The sequence below is a fragment of the Triplophysa dalaica genome, chromosome 16 (genome assembly GCF_015846415.1).
Source record: "Triplophysa dalaica isolate WHDGS20190420 chromosome 16, ASM1584641v1, whole genome shotgun sequence".
NCBI lineage: Eukaryota > Metazoa > Chordata > Actinopteri > Cypriniformes > Nemacheilidae > Triplophysa > Triplophysa dalaica.
This window is the reverse complement of record NC_079557.1, coordinates 20,867,451-20,883,917: the sequence shown is the minus strand read 5'-3', so window position 1 is coordinate 20,883,917 and position 16,467 is coordinate 20,867,451. Positions and strand designations below refer to the sequence as shown.

General features: G+C 40.1%; 1 protein-coding gene across 2 annotated transcripts in view; it reads right to left on the bottom strand.

Moving 5' to 3' along the window:
• Positions 1-4,578: 4,578 nt before the first annotated feature.
• Positions 4,579-16,467, bottom strand: part of si:zfos-2326c3.2 (misshapen-like kinase 1) — a 32,948-nt gene continuing 21,059 nt past the window's right edge. For both annotated transcript variants that reach the window (XM_056769016.1, XM_056769017.1), the window contains exons 26-32: positions 15,801-15,944; positions 14,946-15,080; positions 14,245-14,345; positions 13,318-13,467; positions 8,352-8,511; positions 5,710-5,849; positions 4,579-5,540 (exon numbers count right to left, since the gene is read on the bottom strand). In XM_056769016.1, the coding sequence (XP_056624994.1) occupies positions 5,457-5,540; positions 5,710-5,849; positions 8,352-8,511; positions 13,318-13,467; positions 14,245-14,345; positions 14,946-15,080; positions 15,801-15,944 (914 nt within the window). In that variant the 3' untranslated portion in view covers positions 4,579-5,456. The remainder of the gene's footprint in view (positions 5,541-5,709; positions 5,850-8,351; positions 8,512-13,317; positions 13,468-14,244; positions 14,346-14,945; positions 15,081-15,800; positions 15,945-16,467) is intronic.

The window sequence follows — 16,467 nt, the reverse complement described above, 5'->3', positions numbered from 1 at the left end:
CTTTCTTGGGAACGATGAAGTGTGGGTGGTGACCCACTGAACATCTTGGTTTTGAGGGACGAACTCGATGCCTGTTTTGCCAGAAGGGTGGTGACCTCTACCCGAAGTACGGAGGCGTCCCTGCCTCTGACAGAGGGAGAGATGATGCCCCGAAACTTGGGTGAGTCTCTGGCGAACTGGATCGAGTAACCAAGACGGACCGCCCTCATTAGCCAGCGAGACAGTGTGGGCAGCTCTCGAGCTCCCAGGGACTGTGACGGTGACCAAGGGGACGGTCTGCTTCATCATTCCCACGGGGGGTGGTTCGTCGGCTGGCGGAGCTAACCATGTCGTGGGGAGTCCCCGAAGGGAAGGTTTGCTCCGCCTACTTACCTGCCTGGCGGGACAACGGCACGCACTGTCGGTTTGAGAGTGGTGACGGCTGTCGTATGTGTACGACCTCACGCCTCGCCAGGGTGTGAGGTCGGTTCGCCGAGCACAGTCCAGTGGAGTGTGCGATCGGCTGCAAGTAAACCCGGGGAGAACAGAAAACTCAGTGAGTAAGTGGGCGCCAAGCCCTAACAAGGGCCCGGCTTTGGTGACGAGGCAGAAGTCGTCCCGTACCGACCGATCAGAGCCGTGGCTGTGAAGGTTCGGGCCCGATGTTGTTCTCCCTGGGGTCTTCCCGTCAGTGTCCCTTCTCACGAGGAGGTTGCTGACGGGGTGGAGGTTTCCCCCTCGACCTCTGCTTCCGGGGTGCCGCCTGTGGGGGCGCAGGAACCGGAGCCGATGTCGAAAGGGTCCTGGGTTGCAGGGAAGCAGACGTCACGTGAGATCTCGGAGGCCTGTAGGCGGCCGAGTCGCGGCGTGAAAAAACATGTGGTTAATTGCCACTGTCTGCTTCGCCGTCAAAAAACTGCTGAGCGCAGTCCTCGACTGTGTTACCAACAACCCACCCTGCGAGATGAGTGCATCAAGAAAGCGGACTTCCTTGCTGTCACTCTTCTGCACAAGGTATAGCCGGGGGTGTCTCTCCTGGACCACTACCGTGGACATCGTCCGACCCAGGGCCCGTGCCGCCGCCTTAGTCGCCCGTAGAGCGCTGTCAGCGGTGGCACGGAGATCCTGCATTATACCCGGGTCGGCCTTACCCTCGTGGAGCCCTCTCAACGCCCTGGCCTGGCGGACCTGCAGGATGGCCAAGGCATAGAGAGAGGAGGCAGCCTGGCCCGCAACATCGCAAGCTTTCGACACCAGTGATGCCGAAGTCTTACGTGCTTTGGACGGTAGGAGTGGTCGATCCCCCCCCAGGTGGTAGCCGTCCGCGGCACAGGTGCACCGCAGGCGGACGTTCCACCCGGGGGATCTCGACGCAGTCCTTGGCTGCCTCACCATCGAGGGAAGTAAGGGAGCCAGAGCTGGTTTCACTGGAACGGTCCGTGAGTGGAGCGTTCCAAGTTTTACACAGCTCCTCATGCACCTCCGGGAAAAACATGGCACCCGGGGTGGGCGCGGTTTGCACCGCGCACCGACCTCGGGAACCACGCATCCCCGGGTTAGCACGGATGACATCACTTCTGCTTCCTCCTGAACTCGACCGCTGGGGGTGGAGTTTGGATTCGGCAGAGTCGGATGCCAGTCTCCCTCCGATGCTGCGAGCGACATCTCATCTACGTCACACATCGTTTCCGAGTGTGTGCGTGAGGATCCGGACGGTATGCCACCGCCGGTTGGGGAACGTTCAGAAGAGCGAATCGGGGTGCGATCGGCCCGTGAGCACTTGGCTGGCGGGTTTACGTTCGCAGAGTTCCCCATATCACTAACGCTGCTAACGTGGGTGGTCATCGGGGCCGTAGCCACAGATGTCACAGCCCGGGTAGCAGACGAAATGGTGGCTGGTTCCCGTAGGAAGACAGCCACCCGTGACCGCAACTTCTGAATGACAATCTGCCCGCAGTGCAGGCAGATGTGTCAACGAACGCTGCTTCAGTGTGCTGGACGCCCAGACACCTAATGCAGCGATCGTGTCCATCCCCCTCCTCGATGAGGGTGGCGCACCCAAGAGAACAGCGGGACATGCCGCGCTGGAGAATGCTCAGTTAGTCCTGAAAAGGACTTTTAGAAAAAATCTCTAACACCTCCGGAACCGCCGAGACGCCCAGGGGAAGGTCGCTGCAGGAAGGGACGATCCGCTGTAACACGTCGTAGCACCAGCGTGTAGTTGTAGAGGATTGAATCCTGAGTTGTACTCATGAGCGATGGCTCTGAAGAACAAAAGGTAAGTGAATGCTGCACGCCGGCCTCCTTTTATACCGGATTTCCGGGGGCGGAGCCCGGCATGCAAATTGCATTCGCCAAATTTCATTGGCCTTTTCTATAGTAGTCAGAGTTGATTGGTTCTCAAGGGCGAACCCCATCTGTCGTTCTCGACACAACGTCGAGAGACCGACAGAAAGGGAACCAAATCTGTGAAGCAGGATTGTTGATACGAGGAGGACTTTAGTTCAAATGAAGCGCAGCAAACCACAGATACTATTAATAATATTTTTACGTCACACAAAACTACGGCACACACTCAAACATTGATGAAAAACTTCAGGTGAGGAATGTTATGTAAATCTGAGAAACTACACTCGTACATATCTGACGTGTCAGACAGCAAAAAATAAACAAGTGACAAAATGTTTTCTATGAGAAAAGAGTTTCATATGTGTATAGCTGAGGTTGACCACCACACACGTGATACTACAACATCTGAGTATGTTTGTCATATTTTCCAACACACAGAGACATTATCAGAATCACAATCATTTTAACAAAGTGAAACATACGCAGTTTATAAACAAACAAGTCAGTCTCGTTGAAATAACATGAACACTTATTCAGATGTCAGTTAATAACACTGAGACGTTTAAAAACACAAATGGACAGCTGTGGGAATATATTCCTTTATATGCCATGACACATGCTTTGTCTTTTTTTGACTTCACATATTATTTCTTGTCCTTTATTTCTTTTCTTCATTTAAAGTTCAGGACCAGCAGAATGACTCACATCACAGCTCATTTCTCCATACACATTCACATCTCCACATGTTCACACACAGCTCTCTATTCATCCACACACAAACAAGCTTCACTTCATATATATATTATTATATGTTTACATGATTTATGTTTAGCGTGTTTATTTATTCTTTCAGCACTTGTCAAATACAGTGAGACAAACGGAGAATGTGATGAAATGATACTGAGCATAGAGAGAGTATTCGAGATATGAGTGAACTTCATCTGTCAGCTTTAGATTTTAAAATCTGTCAATTTGACCTACAATATTATGAAAGACATCCCTGAACAGTGTGTATTTACAATTTGTGACATTATTATTTATGTAAATGAGGATTTCATTATTTTTATTTGACATTAAAGTTTTCTTCATGCATTTCCCTACAGTAGATAGAGAGTCATAAGGCTGAATAATACGGATTCATCTGAGAACTGCTCAAGTGTAGAACACACAACTTTCTTTCACATCAGATCTTCACATCGCTCAACAGATCAGATTCTGGACTGACTGACGCTTTCACTTCTGCCTCTCTCACATTTCATTTGGTCGACTACAGTACAAGCGGCCTTAAATCTCAATGCTGAAGATTCAGAGTCAGTACAGCAGAGATAGACAGTGGGAAGGACGAACAGATTGTGATTCGATGGTCTATTATAATAATAACTATACAAAGTTTATTTGAAGTTGATCCTAAAATGTAAAATTCATGTGAAAACAAAGTATTTTTGCTGTAAAATGTGCATGTCTGTTTTTTATCATGATTTAATATTCTGCAATGTTATTAAACCTTTTCACCCAAAAATGAAAATTCTGCCATCATTTGCTCACTCTCATGTTATTTCATACTTTTATAAATGACTTTGTTTTGATGAACACAGAGAAAGAGCAATTATCAGTTCTGGAACATCATTGACCGACACAGTAGGAAAATTGGTATCCAAAAATAGTTCCCCAAAACTGACTGTGTTCCTAAATTCATCAAAAGATCTCATCTTGTTTTCAACAGAAGAACACATATACAGTATGTATTGTGTCCTAGAACTAAAATTTGCAGACATTCTTATAAAAACCTCTGTGTTCAACAGAACAAATACATTTACACAGATTTGAAACAACCTGAGTGCGAGTAAATGAGGACAGAATTTTTTTGAACTATCCCTCTAAGATTAGTCCCAGATTAAAGTGAATGTGTGACCTGTCTTAACTAATCAGTGTCATTGTTTTGTCACCAGATGCACAGCAGTAATGTATTCTTCGAAGGCATCTTTATAAAAGCCACATAAATATCTTAATTCAACTAATGAATAGTCCTGGTTTAAACTAACCTGTGTGTGAAACTGGGCTTATATCTGTACACATTAAAGTAGGTATGAGCTTGACTTCATGAACAGAAGAAACACAAACACACTAACACACACACACACACACACACACACAAAACAATTCCACCAGATGACACCTTCATATGACATAGAAATACACGGCAATGCGATAAAACAGAGATGAGGAAAAAACTAAACATACTCATTTGTGTCTGATTAGATTATTTATTCATATCTATTTACATTTTTACTTTTTACATTTCATTGCAAAATATATTTAATTTTAAATGTGGCAAATATGATTACTGATGACATTCAGAGGGTGAACGTTTCAATTATTTTGAAGAAAGTTTCATTTTATAATATATCGAGATTTAAACCAAAGTTAACATTAAACAAAACAATGTTCAGACCCGTCACAATAAGTATCAAATATCTGATCCACATGCAAACCGTGTTCAAAACATAATGTCTTTTTTATAACATCATCATTACGTCTCCTGTCCGTTCATGTTTTTTGAGGGAAAGAGAGCAGTATAATAAACAATACAAAAGAAGATGTAAGGAATACCTTTAAATATGTTTACTTGAAAGCCACAAATTAATGCTGAATGTTTAAGTCCTGTGTATGATTTTAATGCTGAAGCGTTAAAAACCCCAAAATGCTACAGTTACTTATTGATCAAAAGTAGAATTGGTAAGAGAGTTGTTGTTAGTATTGGTTTCACATCAAACCGTGTACCAGCCATGGTTGTTATTATGCAAAAACAAAAATAATGCATGTCACAAAATAATAATAATAATAAAAAAGAATTAAAGAAAACTTCTGAAAATGGATGAATGTTTTGAAGTAAGGCAAAGCAAATAATGCTGACACTGTCAGAACGCAATGAATGATGATAATGTATGAACACTTATATTTGTACTAATATCACTTGCTTTCAATGTTTATCGCATCATAAAATATACAGTATATGATATATATGCATCACTGATATAAAAGTGTATACTGAAAGTGATCTTCATTATATGGGAAATAGACAAAATGGAAGGAGTAAAGTGGGTTAAAACCAGTGAAACTCCAGCAGATCACCAGTTGAAGAGGGAGTTGTGTCCTAATGTCATGAAGTAGATTTGACTACATCCACCAGACTGAACAGAAGCAAAGAAAACCTGCAGAAAAAAAACACAGACAATAATTTCTACCATTGTAAACACCTTCTCTAAAGATTGAGTAAAAACGCTTCACATTCACACGTGATTTGACAAATGAGAGAGAGCAGAGGGCTGGAGTCTCTTTCATGGCGTTTCTTAAGACATGAGGGCAAAGCAACAAACTTACTTTATCATTTCTCTCACACAGGAACTTGAGTTTCTGAGCTTTTTTATGCATGAACACTCCCTCCAGATTCCCAGTCTTGGCAGATCTGAGTTCAATGGCTTTCTCTCCCCAACCCATCACTTGATTTGACTGAAGGTAAGCTGAAATACAACACTGAAACATGAATATACACTTGACCTAAGTTAGTACAAACACTGAATACACAGGGACACCATACAAAACACATTTTATGTTTTAACCATCAACATGCAAACAAAACGGTTTATATTTTAAAGGAACACACCATTAAACCAAACACATGCACATGGATGTGAATTCTCACTAAAAACACTACACATATAGACATTGTCTATGTTTAAAAAGTACCACAAGCCCTCTATATGAACCGGCCAAGGAGTTTTCTTTTTTTCCTCTTTTATTATTTCTCGTTGAATTTATATTCATGGTGACTTGCCTTGTTTAGACTTTCCTGTTTAATGGACGTGTTTATAGCTGTATTGTTAAAAATGACAAATGATGTTCTTGCTTCAAAAGTCAAGCTCTATTAAACCACTGAAAAAAAATATTCAATGAATTTACTAATTTTTTTAACATAAGTGGTTGTACAAAATATATTTATCGAAAAACATATAAATGCATTTAGTTGAACTTACTCAATTGTTTTTAGTTAACTTAGCACCATTAAATTGAGTTGATCCGAGTATATTATATTCTGTAACTACACTATAATACAATCCGGGTAATTCTACTTAAATTTAGACATATGATTTGTATATAATTATGCTTTCAATAGTTAAAATGATCTAAATATGGAATGTATTTAAAAAGATACAAATATTTCTTATATTCACTATATTGTTAATGTGACATTAAATATTCATTTATATCGTTCCCAATCAGGGTTATTATAGTTTTTATATTTAAAATGAGCTCTTATTTTTAGATTTTTCGTTTTTGTGTTAATTTTAGTTAAAGTTTTAGCAGTTTTGGTAAATGCTTTTGTCATTTATAATTTATCTGTTTATTTGTTATGTTGCAATATGACATATTCTTTGTTGTTGTTGTTTTATTTTAGTTAAAGTTTATTATTATAATTTTAGTGCTCTAAGCGTAATTTAGTTAATTTTTGAGGCAAATTTCAATTTTCCCTTTAGTTACGTTTTTCCCAATCATTTTTAGGTCAATATTTGATTTGATTTCAATGAACAGAAATGTTTACAAAGTTTTATTTTTAGTTAACAAAAATAACATATCTGATTGTTCCAAATCAGATATTAGACAGCTTAACCAGCCCTCAGCTTATAAAGGAAACCTTCCACTATCTGAGCAAAGGCACCAGTGCTCTGTTGGGTTGAGTATTGCTTGAATTATAGCGATTCTGATTCTTCTTGATTCCCAGTTTTTGATTTCCCAGTTGAAGCAGAACATTTAGATATAAACCTGTATGGTCATTTAGCCTACTTATTGACTGCTTTGTAATATACAGTATGTATATATTTATGAGCAGTGCTTTTGTATATATACACATAACCACCGTGTTTTGTCTGATCTTTAACTATTTGTATTACTACATCATGGTTCAACTGTAGTTACTCTAGTGGACTATGGCAAATTTGTGCTTCCTGTGCTTTCCTGCAAATGCTATAGTTAAACTATGGTTAAAATTCAAAAGGGCTTTTATTGAGAAGTGTCTGATTCCTATTCTTTTTGATTATGATCCGATTCATGATCCGAAAGTGATTTTCAATTCCCAATCCTACTCTACTGAAAAATTGTAACCACAAAATAAAAAATAAAAAACTTTTCAGTGTACAAGAAGTTTATCCATATGAACAAGTAGCCAGATAGCAAAAAGTGTTTAGTAAAACATACATAAATCAAAGTGCATAAATAAAGAGCTTCACGTTTTTTTGCAAAAAATATTTGCTGCTAAAGCTTCACTTTAATGTTTAAAATGAAATAAATGTACAGAAAGCCTTTGTCTCCAGCCTTATGACATTAATGTATTGACTGACAGATGCTCTCATGTTCATTGAATTTAACACTTGGATCAGAACGGAGACTCTAGAAAGATGAACACAGAATCAAGATTCATCATCAGATCTCAACACCTGCTGTCATCACACACTCATGCAACCAGAAATAATATCAAAATACTAAAACAGACAACCAACATAAAACATGAATTCATGCGCATGAGCTGTAAATAATCCATATCTTAACCAGCAGAACATTAGACAGGTGAAATAAAAAGCATTCACCTCCTCCTCGTCTCAGACAGATCAGGAGAAACTGCAAACATCAGCAGTCACAAACCCAACACAGACTATTCACACACACTGTCTAAACCCTTTCACATCACATCACCTGCACACCTACACAAATGTTCGCTCCCATATGTAGTGTAGATAATATCAGTTGTGTGTCGCTCGCTGATCATAGCAAACACTTCAACACAAGCACAGACAATAAACCTCTCTACACTTGCACTGTTTCTTCTTTCTCTCGCTCTTCTAGTCTGTATTTGTCTGATGTTAATAATCTCATAACTGTTGTAAATGGTTTTGGAGGCTAAACAACTGAATGGAAATCCTGGATGTTGTTACTGACACAGCGTGCAATTTGTGTGATTTGAAACCCACCGACAGAGGCGGGCATCTCCCCCCACTGCAGCACCGTCTCCTTGGTGATACGGCCATATGTGTCAATAAAGACGCCCTCGTCCTCGTAACACAGCAACAGCTCCATCCCACTGCTGCTGGGGAGGATGATGACGGCATGAGGCCGGATCACACCCTGGATCTGAAACACAATACACAACAGATGAAACACAAACTGAACACTTCTGAATGCTTAAATACCGGCTCATTAAAGAAACAAGCCTCAGGAAAACTGTACAGATCACAATTCTCGTTTCGTTTTAAGGGCGGACTGTTAAAGAGACGCAAAACGCACGTCTACTGGAACTCCTGTAGAATTCAACCCATCACATCGATGTCACAACTCCTCAAGTGTTTCCAGTTTTGCGTGCTACTATAATGCGTCCGTGACGTCTGATGCGGAGACTATGGATTATGTAAGCAACGAGGTTTATTTTGCGCTACGTTTCTGTGAAAGTTTTCTTACATTACTGAAGTTCAGTTAGTGCGGTGATATGGAACTGTAATGTGTGATGTGATGTGGTCCAAAGACCTTGAACTACTTTATAGTCGTGTGTTTCCTGAAAAATGTGAATTTAGAATATCTATCAGGTTTTGTTAGGCACGACATGGACTGTAAACCACATCTTTACAGGGGCTTAATCTGTCACGTTACCTCCCCTTTCAGCTACATTCTACCTCACTGTCGTTTTTGAAAGTGCAATTTAAATGAGCGTGAATGCTATGAGAAGAACAGCCGTTAAAACCGGCGAAGGTTCCGTCATGGGAGATGGGCGATACAATCACAAGGCACTGTCATGAATAATTAGGAGACATGTCTTTCATTGGTCAGACTACACAGTCTCATGAATAATAATGAGACACCGCCACATCATCAATGTACTATTTGTTGGTAAATACAATTTAAGGTTCAAAACGCTGTATTTTCCACATACCGTGCATGTTTGTATCTTCACTTTGCCCCGTCTCTCTGAAACGCACTGATTTTTTACAAAGCTCATAGCTCTAAAAAAGCGAGGTGTGTTATGATTGGCCGGTAAACCAGTGTGTAGTGATTGGTCAAATCCTGCGAGCGTGTGACAGAAATGTCTATTTAGAACATCATGTTCCCAAGCAATTGTACTTACAGGTGATTAAATGTCATCGGTACTTCCTTAAATCAATTCGAGCCCGAATCTGATACGGAAAATAAATATATAATCAAGCCGGTACATAAATTTTCCCAGCGCGACTTGAGCAGGATGTAAAGGATTGGTAAGGTTTTATTAAAAAAATATTATGTTAAATAGTTAAAAACTATAACTAACTGTTTTATATACTTTTATATACGACGTTATAAACACTATAAACTAACAACCATATACATCATACAGAGTTTGTGTGAGATAGAAACAAGTTTGCATTAAAGCATGGAATGGTAACAATAAATAACGCAAGTGCAGTGTTACGCCACGTCTCGTCGCGACTCAACAAAAACAATAAACCAAAAATAAATACTACATGAAAATACTTTATAAACACCACATTTGTTGCCTCTAGTTGGAACATTACTTCTGATTATAAGGACTTATGTTGTCTTTTTTCACATTGTGGGTGTGTATGCATTTGCAGATTACAGATACATGACAAACTCAACTGGCTTTAGTCCGCAGCAGCTAGTCTTTTACTATGAAAACATACAGGCTGTGTATCTGAAGCGCCTGTGAAGTTTTAATGGTTGGAATGGTCCCACTTTTTAACCAAAGCTTTCGCACATAGCCGGTCTTAATCTCTCTCCCAGGTTCCTAAAGCAATCTTGGGTGAAATGCGCTGCACAAACTTGAATATTCAGATTGTTCTTTTCAGGAACAGTGTCGTAAATAAAATTGTAACAATTCTCCATAAAAGGAAGGAAGGAGGCGGGAACCGGCAAACATTTAAACATTTAATAAAGTAATATAACAGCCGGCGGCCCCTCACGGACGACCGCCGGCGAACAAAACATAAATATAAATACAAACATAACACAAGTTCGGGCCCGGTCCTCTCTCTTCGACGGTCCGGTCGCTCGTTCCTTTTATGCTCCCATCTCCTACGTGATTCGAGCCGGGTGTGCGCACAGCTGGCGCTAATTCACAATTACTCACCGGACTCGAACCACGGTCTCGCCTCGCCTACTCTACTACAAAAATGTAACCGTTCGATTTTAGTCGTCTCATCTTAAGGCAGGGCAAACAAAAAGTCTTTATTTTCTGCAACGAAACACACAGCGTCTCAGCGACACGGCTGTGGCGGCAACGGCGATAAAATGAGATTTAACTTGCGTTTATATTTGGGCGGTCTGTCATGTTACGAAGTGACGTACATTGGCCAGGGTGTGGTTACACAAGGTTTTTCAGGCAGGTCTGGGTGAGCATTCGCTTTTAGATAGAATGCATCTTTTGTTCCCACACTTTCATTTTTGCAATTTTACGTGTCTAATACATTCATGGGCAACTTATAACACACCAAAGACACAGAAAAGCACATATTCACGCCATATGAACCTTTTTACCCATTTTAGTCGGATCCTTGACCACAGATCAAAAATATCAAAACGTTAACAAGACGTGTCCAAGCACAATAACGTGTGAACTATACAAGTCCAATTGTTAGTTACTGGAATAAACTTTTTGATGCACCGCAACAGCAAGTGGCTTTGTGTGACCCTCCTTATGACAAAAAGTTTGAGAACCTTTGATATAAATGACCATTTATACTCCCAGTTAGTGTAGCGGGTGGATACATTTGGGCATTGCACTCTGGGTACGCACACTCCTTTCACAATTAAATAATATTTATGTTTGGATTTAGTTTGCAATTTGGTTTATTTTTATCCTACGATTTCTAAAGTGATTATTTGATAAAGAACGCTGCTCACATAACGGAGTGAAACGGTTTCTGTATAGAGTGAATAATTGATTGTCAATCGACGGATATCCATTAATTCAGCACCACAGTGATGGACAGCACCTGATGACGTGTGACAGAAGACAGTGAGCTCCTCAGGTATAGTTCTGGAAACACGTCTAGAGAAGGAATAACTGTAGCGCGCTTAGAAACACCGTTAATGTGAAACACAGATCTGATCTGTAGATTTACAATTATCTCATCATCCATGACCGGTGAAACAATTGCTTGGCAGAGTCTAAATAAATCAACCTCATCTCAACAAGTACAAAAGCACAGATGAAGACAACACAAGAGATCAAACATTAGAGTCAATTTAATCATGTTGGGCGTGTCAAACATGCTGAACATTTACTTACTTTTCAAATATTAAAATTTTGAATACAACTGTTCGAAATGAACAGACACACACACAGAGAGCGCTGTACTTGCCTGACTAAAAGCTAAATTCACACACACTGTGCTTCTTTCTGTCTGTAGAGCCACCACAATCCTGAGCATTAACACAGGCATCCAGAGCCGCAGAGCGATCTTTATCCTCTGCCGGGGGATTTTCATCAGCACCAGCCGTGCAAACACACCACAGAGAGTGTGCAAGAGATGAACGGCACGACAACTGTCAGCAGGTGGACGAGTTGTGCGTGGTAAAGTGTGTAATGAGTGTGCGAGAGAGATGGAAGAGACCTTACGGCGGTGCAGTGTGAGTGAAAAGTGAGCAAATGTTGGCAAGAGAAGCTACATGAGGAAGTGCCGCCCAGTCGGAAAATTACAGGTCATTTCAATGGGCTCATGCTTGGGAGGAGTTATTTTTGGACTTGAGATCAGTTTGGAGAAACTAGCACACACACGTGTAAGTACAGTATGTGGGACACCTCAGTGGCGTGTGGGCCGCCGGTGTGAGGGGGTGAACAGAACGCTACAGTCATCTCTCTCTGTGTGTGATGGATCGCTCAGAAGCTGAACGTGTGTGGGCTGTCAGTAGTGTAATGTTTCACCACAGCACATTATACTGTATGATCTTCTGCATCACATGCAGATTTATAAAATCAGTACCGTTCAGTGTTCGGCTGAAGCTAAAACTGCGCAATTCACTTCAAAAAAGCATGTCACATTTCATGCCAACATGAAAAATAAATGAATATGATTTATTTGTAGGTATTATGGATGTCATACGCGCTCATTTGGAAATATGGTTGACACACAATCCAACAGCAATTTATAAGTATTGCACATTTTCAGATATCAGCGATGGTTGTGTTCACGGTAGAGTTTTGTTTTTAGTTATATTTAGTTTTAGTAATATTTTAAATTTGCTTTAATTAAATTAATTTTTTTGTAACAATTTTAGCAATTTTGTTAAATGCTTTTGTAATTTATTTATTTATATTGTTGTTATATAAGATCGATTTATTTTTATTTTAGTTTTAGTTTATTATTATAATTTTTGTGCATTATTTCAGTTAAATTCTGAGGCAAGATTATCATTTTTAGTTGAATAAGTTTTTGTTACAGAAGAATGTTTTAGATGTTTTTAAGAGAAAACAAGACAAAATGCTTAAGTACCTAATTCAAGTTTATTTTCTCAACCTATTGGCAGATTTTTGTTCTTGTTTTAAACATAAATATACCTGAAAGTACAAGAAAATGCATCATGATTTAAGAACATTTAGATATTTGTGCTATAAAACAAGACAAAAACACTTATCGAGGATGTCATCTCTGCAGTGTGGGCCGATATTTCATTTGATTTCAATAAACAGAAACGTTTATAAAGTTTGAAGTGTAGTGCTCTATAAAAACCTTGGTTTGGGGTCGGACCATTACGTTTCCTTTTCTTATAATCATTCTATTGTTTTCATTCTTTGTGTCGTAATATTCATATCAATTTCTGGTCGCTTAGACACCTCGTGCTGCTAGTTTTGTGGGTAATCCTGTCATATCTAGACGACACTAAATAAAACCAGACGTGCACTCGTACCAAAGGTCGATATTGAGCGCCTGTGTTTGCTGAATCACTCACATGACTGGGCAGGTAGAGATCGAAGGGTGTGCCTGAATCCACATCAATGGCATGAAAACCAAAGTGAGAGCCGTAGATGACCTTTAACCTCTGTCCATTCTCCACCGTCAGGTCAACTGAGAGAGGCTTCTGAGGCAGTGATGTGAAAGACTGAACGGACATACAGAAGAGAACCAGTTATTATTCTTCATCTACAGGAAAATACACAGCATGAACATTTTGACTTCATGTCAGATCAGCTTAAGAAAACACACACTGTTTCCACATCCACACAAATGACCAGGACAACAGGAATAAGGTGTAATAAATATAGACGGCAGAAGTTTATTTGGGATATGGAGTAAGTCTCTTAGGACGGCAGTGAAGTAGAACAAGTATTCTGAAGTGACCCATTTACACCCACAAACCCAATTACGTTCCCTATAGTTACACTACACATGTATGATATATTTACATTGATATTTAAAATGAGAGGGCATAAGACACGCCGAACAAGTTTTTATTTGATTAGACACTGGATTATCTGTGGGATCTTGTGCCTGCTTCAGCTTTCACCACAAAGTTAAAATAAATAAAATAAATGTTAGTTGTTTTTGTAACATACAAATATGTGATATAAATAAACACAGAATATTAGATTTGATATTATTTTTATAACATTTAAGCAGGATTTCTAATTATTGTAAAACAAATAAGAAACATATCATTGCAATGCATCTGGATATTTTACTTTTATTTATTGAAACTCAAGCTGTAAAGATGTTTTTGGGAGATTCCCATGATTATTTTTGGCTGTAGTGTCAGGGGTTGTGTAGTCTTTTCAGTAGATTCAAACAACGTCAATGACAAAGGATCAATCCCACCACGTTCCCTCTATTCACCCAACTGAAGTGTAATTGGACATCTCCAGTAATATCTGAGACTTACCTTAAAAGCCATAAACTTGTGATATGGTTTTGGAGCCCATGCAAAGACCTCCACTGCGTTCCTCAGAGCGATAACCAGGAACTTGATTTTTTCATAGCGAACTGAAATCATGCAAAAACATGAGATTGAATGAAATGTGTGAAGCAACGAGTACAGTAAACACACCTCTGAGAACAAAGCTCTTACATTAAAGTCCCAGTGAAATAAAAAATTACAAATGCATATTTTTTCATGAAATATTACAGAGTTTCTTGTAAATAACTGATCAATATGGGTCATTCTTTTTTTTATTTGTGTGCTCTTTGAAAATGTTCTGTAATGACTATTCATCTTAAATGACGTGTTTTAGACGGCTTGGGCGGAGCATCAGTTAACTCCTCCCCTTCAACTGTCAGTCTGCTGCCAGTTCCATTTCAAAATGCATCGGCTGTTTTATACATCCAATCAAATCGCAGAGAAACGAAAACCACGGCCACTATTTTCCTCATAAGAAATTCCATTTCCCTCGAAAATGCGTCAAAATACAGAAGTACAAACGATCGCAAATTCCGGTTCACAGGGACTTTAATCTATTTGACGTAATAGATACTTTAGCCAGACAGTACATATCTGTTTGTGTTGATGGTGGACATTTGTACATGACATGTAATACACAGCTGTTAGGACATCTTTCAGATCTGAAACTATGATCAGGCACTTACCCACTTTATAGCTGACACAGCCCTCCAGTTCACCCACCGATGTCCAGCCCTGTTTTCTCTCCACTTCTGGATCATTACGTAAGATCTTATTTCTCAACCAGGACAGGTAGTAAAGCCTCAGCTTGTTTTTCTTACCTTCCCACAGGATGAGAATGATGGAGATATCACAAAATGTACACACTTTATAAGTTTTGATAATACGTTCTCTGTTAAAACATTAGAAATGACCTGGCATGGTTTTACCGCAGTAAAATAACACATAACCACAGCACAATATGACAAAAGACACCAATGCTTTACGAAGTTATAGTTAGTGTTAAAAATGATAATATGAAGAAACATTTGTACATTTATATAGTATAAATGTGCGACACAGGCTTATCACACTCGGTTGCTATGATACAGAAGTAATGTGTTATTAATATCTGAAAATAAATAAGAATATTGTGCTCGTGAATACTCAGAAACATGCAATAATAACGTTTGCAGCTGAGTTAAATGTGTGTTGTGCTGTACTTGTGGATGCGTGGCCCAATTCAGATGTTTTCTCCCATGTCGCACCAATCGGATATGACCCCCCAACGTATAAGCAGAGTCTGTGTGTCTTTATATTGTTGCACCAAGTGTGTAGTGTAAATACACATGTCAGATATAGCAGCACACGTCCTGCAGTGTCAATGCATTTTTCCACATCTCAGCCAGTAGAAACAAACATTGAGGGCATGGCTGAAAAATGCACTGGCACGACGGACACACTGCTGCTTGTGACAGAGACAGCATCCGCTCTGAAGAGTACAGCTGACACTATATTGTTGTTTAGTGATTGTGAAACAGAGGCACAGCTCCTGTATGTACCTGAGATGGTGATGAGAACATTGAGTCCCTCCAGTACATCCATCTGCTGAAAGCGTCTGCGGCTGATGAGAGAGTAAACTTTGCCCTGCCCACTGCGGTCCAGCAGCCACAGACCGTTCTCTGTGCCCACCAGCAGATTCACACCTGCACACACACACCTGACACTGTTAGGGGCCATTCAGACCAGTGGTGTAGTCCTAACAAAAAAAGTGGTGTACTATACTATACAACTATAACCCTGACCACACATGGCCAAAAGAGAGGGCTCAGTGTGTTTGTTTGATTTGTTTTTTCTAGTAATATATGACAATTATTTCAGTTAAACCAGCTTTGACTAAAAGTGAGCAGATTTATCAATATTAGCGGACGGCTTCAGCAGGACTCTTTCAGTCATTGATTGGATGAGCTCCTCACAGGCAAGTTGTCAACACTGAAGATGATGCGTTTGGGGTGGTTATCGGAGGTGGAGCCGCAAGAATGCACCAATTGTATGACTGAAATGTGAACGCGATACGGTTAAAGGGAAAGCAATCACAAAAGCAGCTTGGAGATGTTAAGCAGGAGAACAAGTGGGTATACGCTAATATAGATCTTTAGAAGTCGTTATACGCAAACAGCACTGTGGAAACAGTAAGCATACGGTGTATGCGTGCGTATGGCACCGACT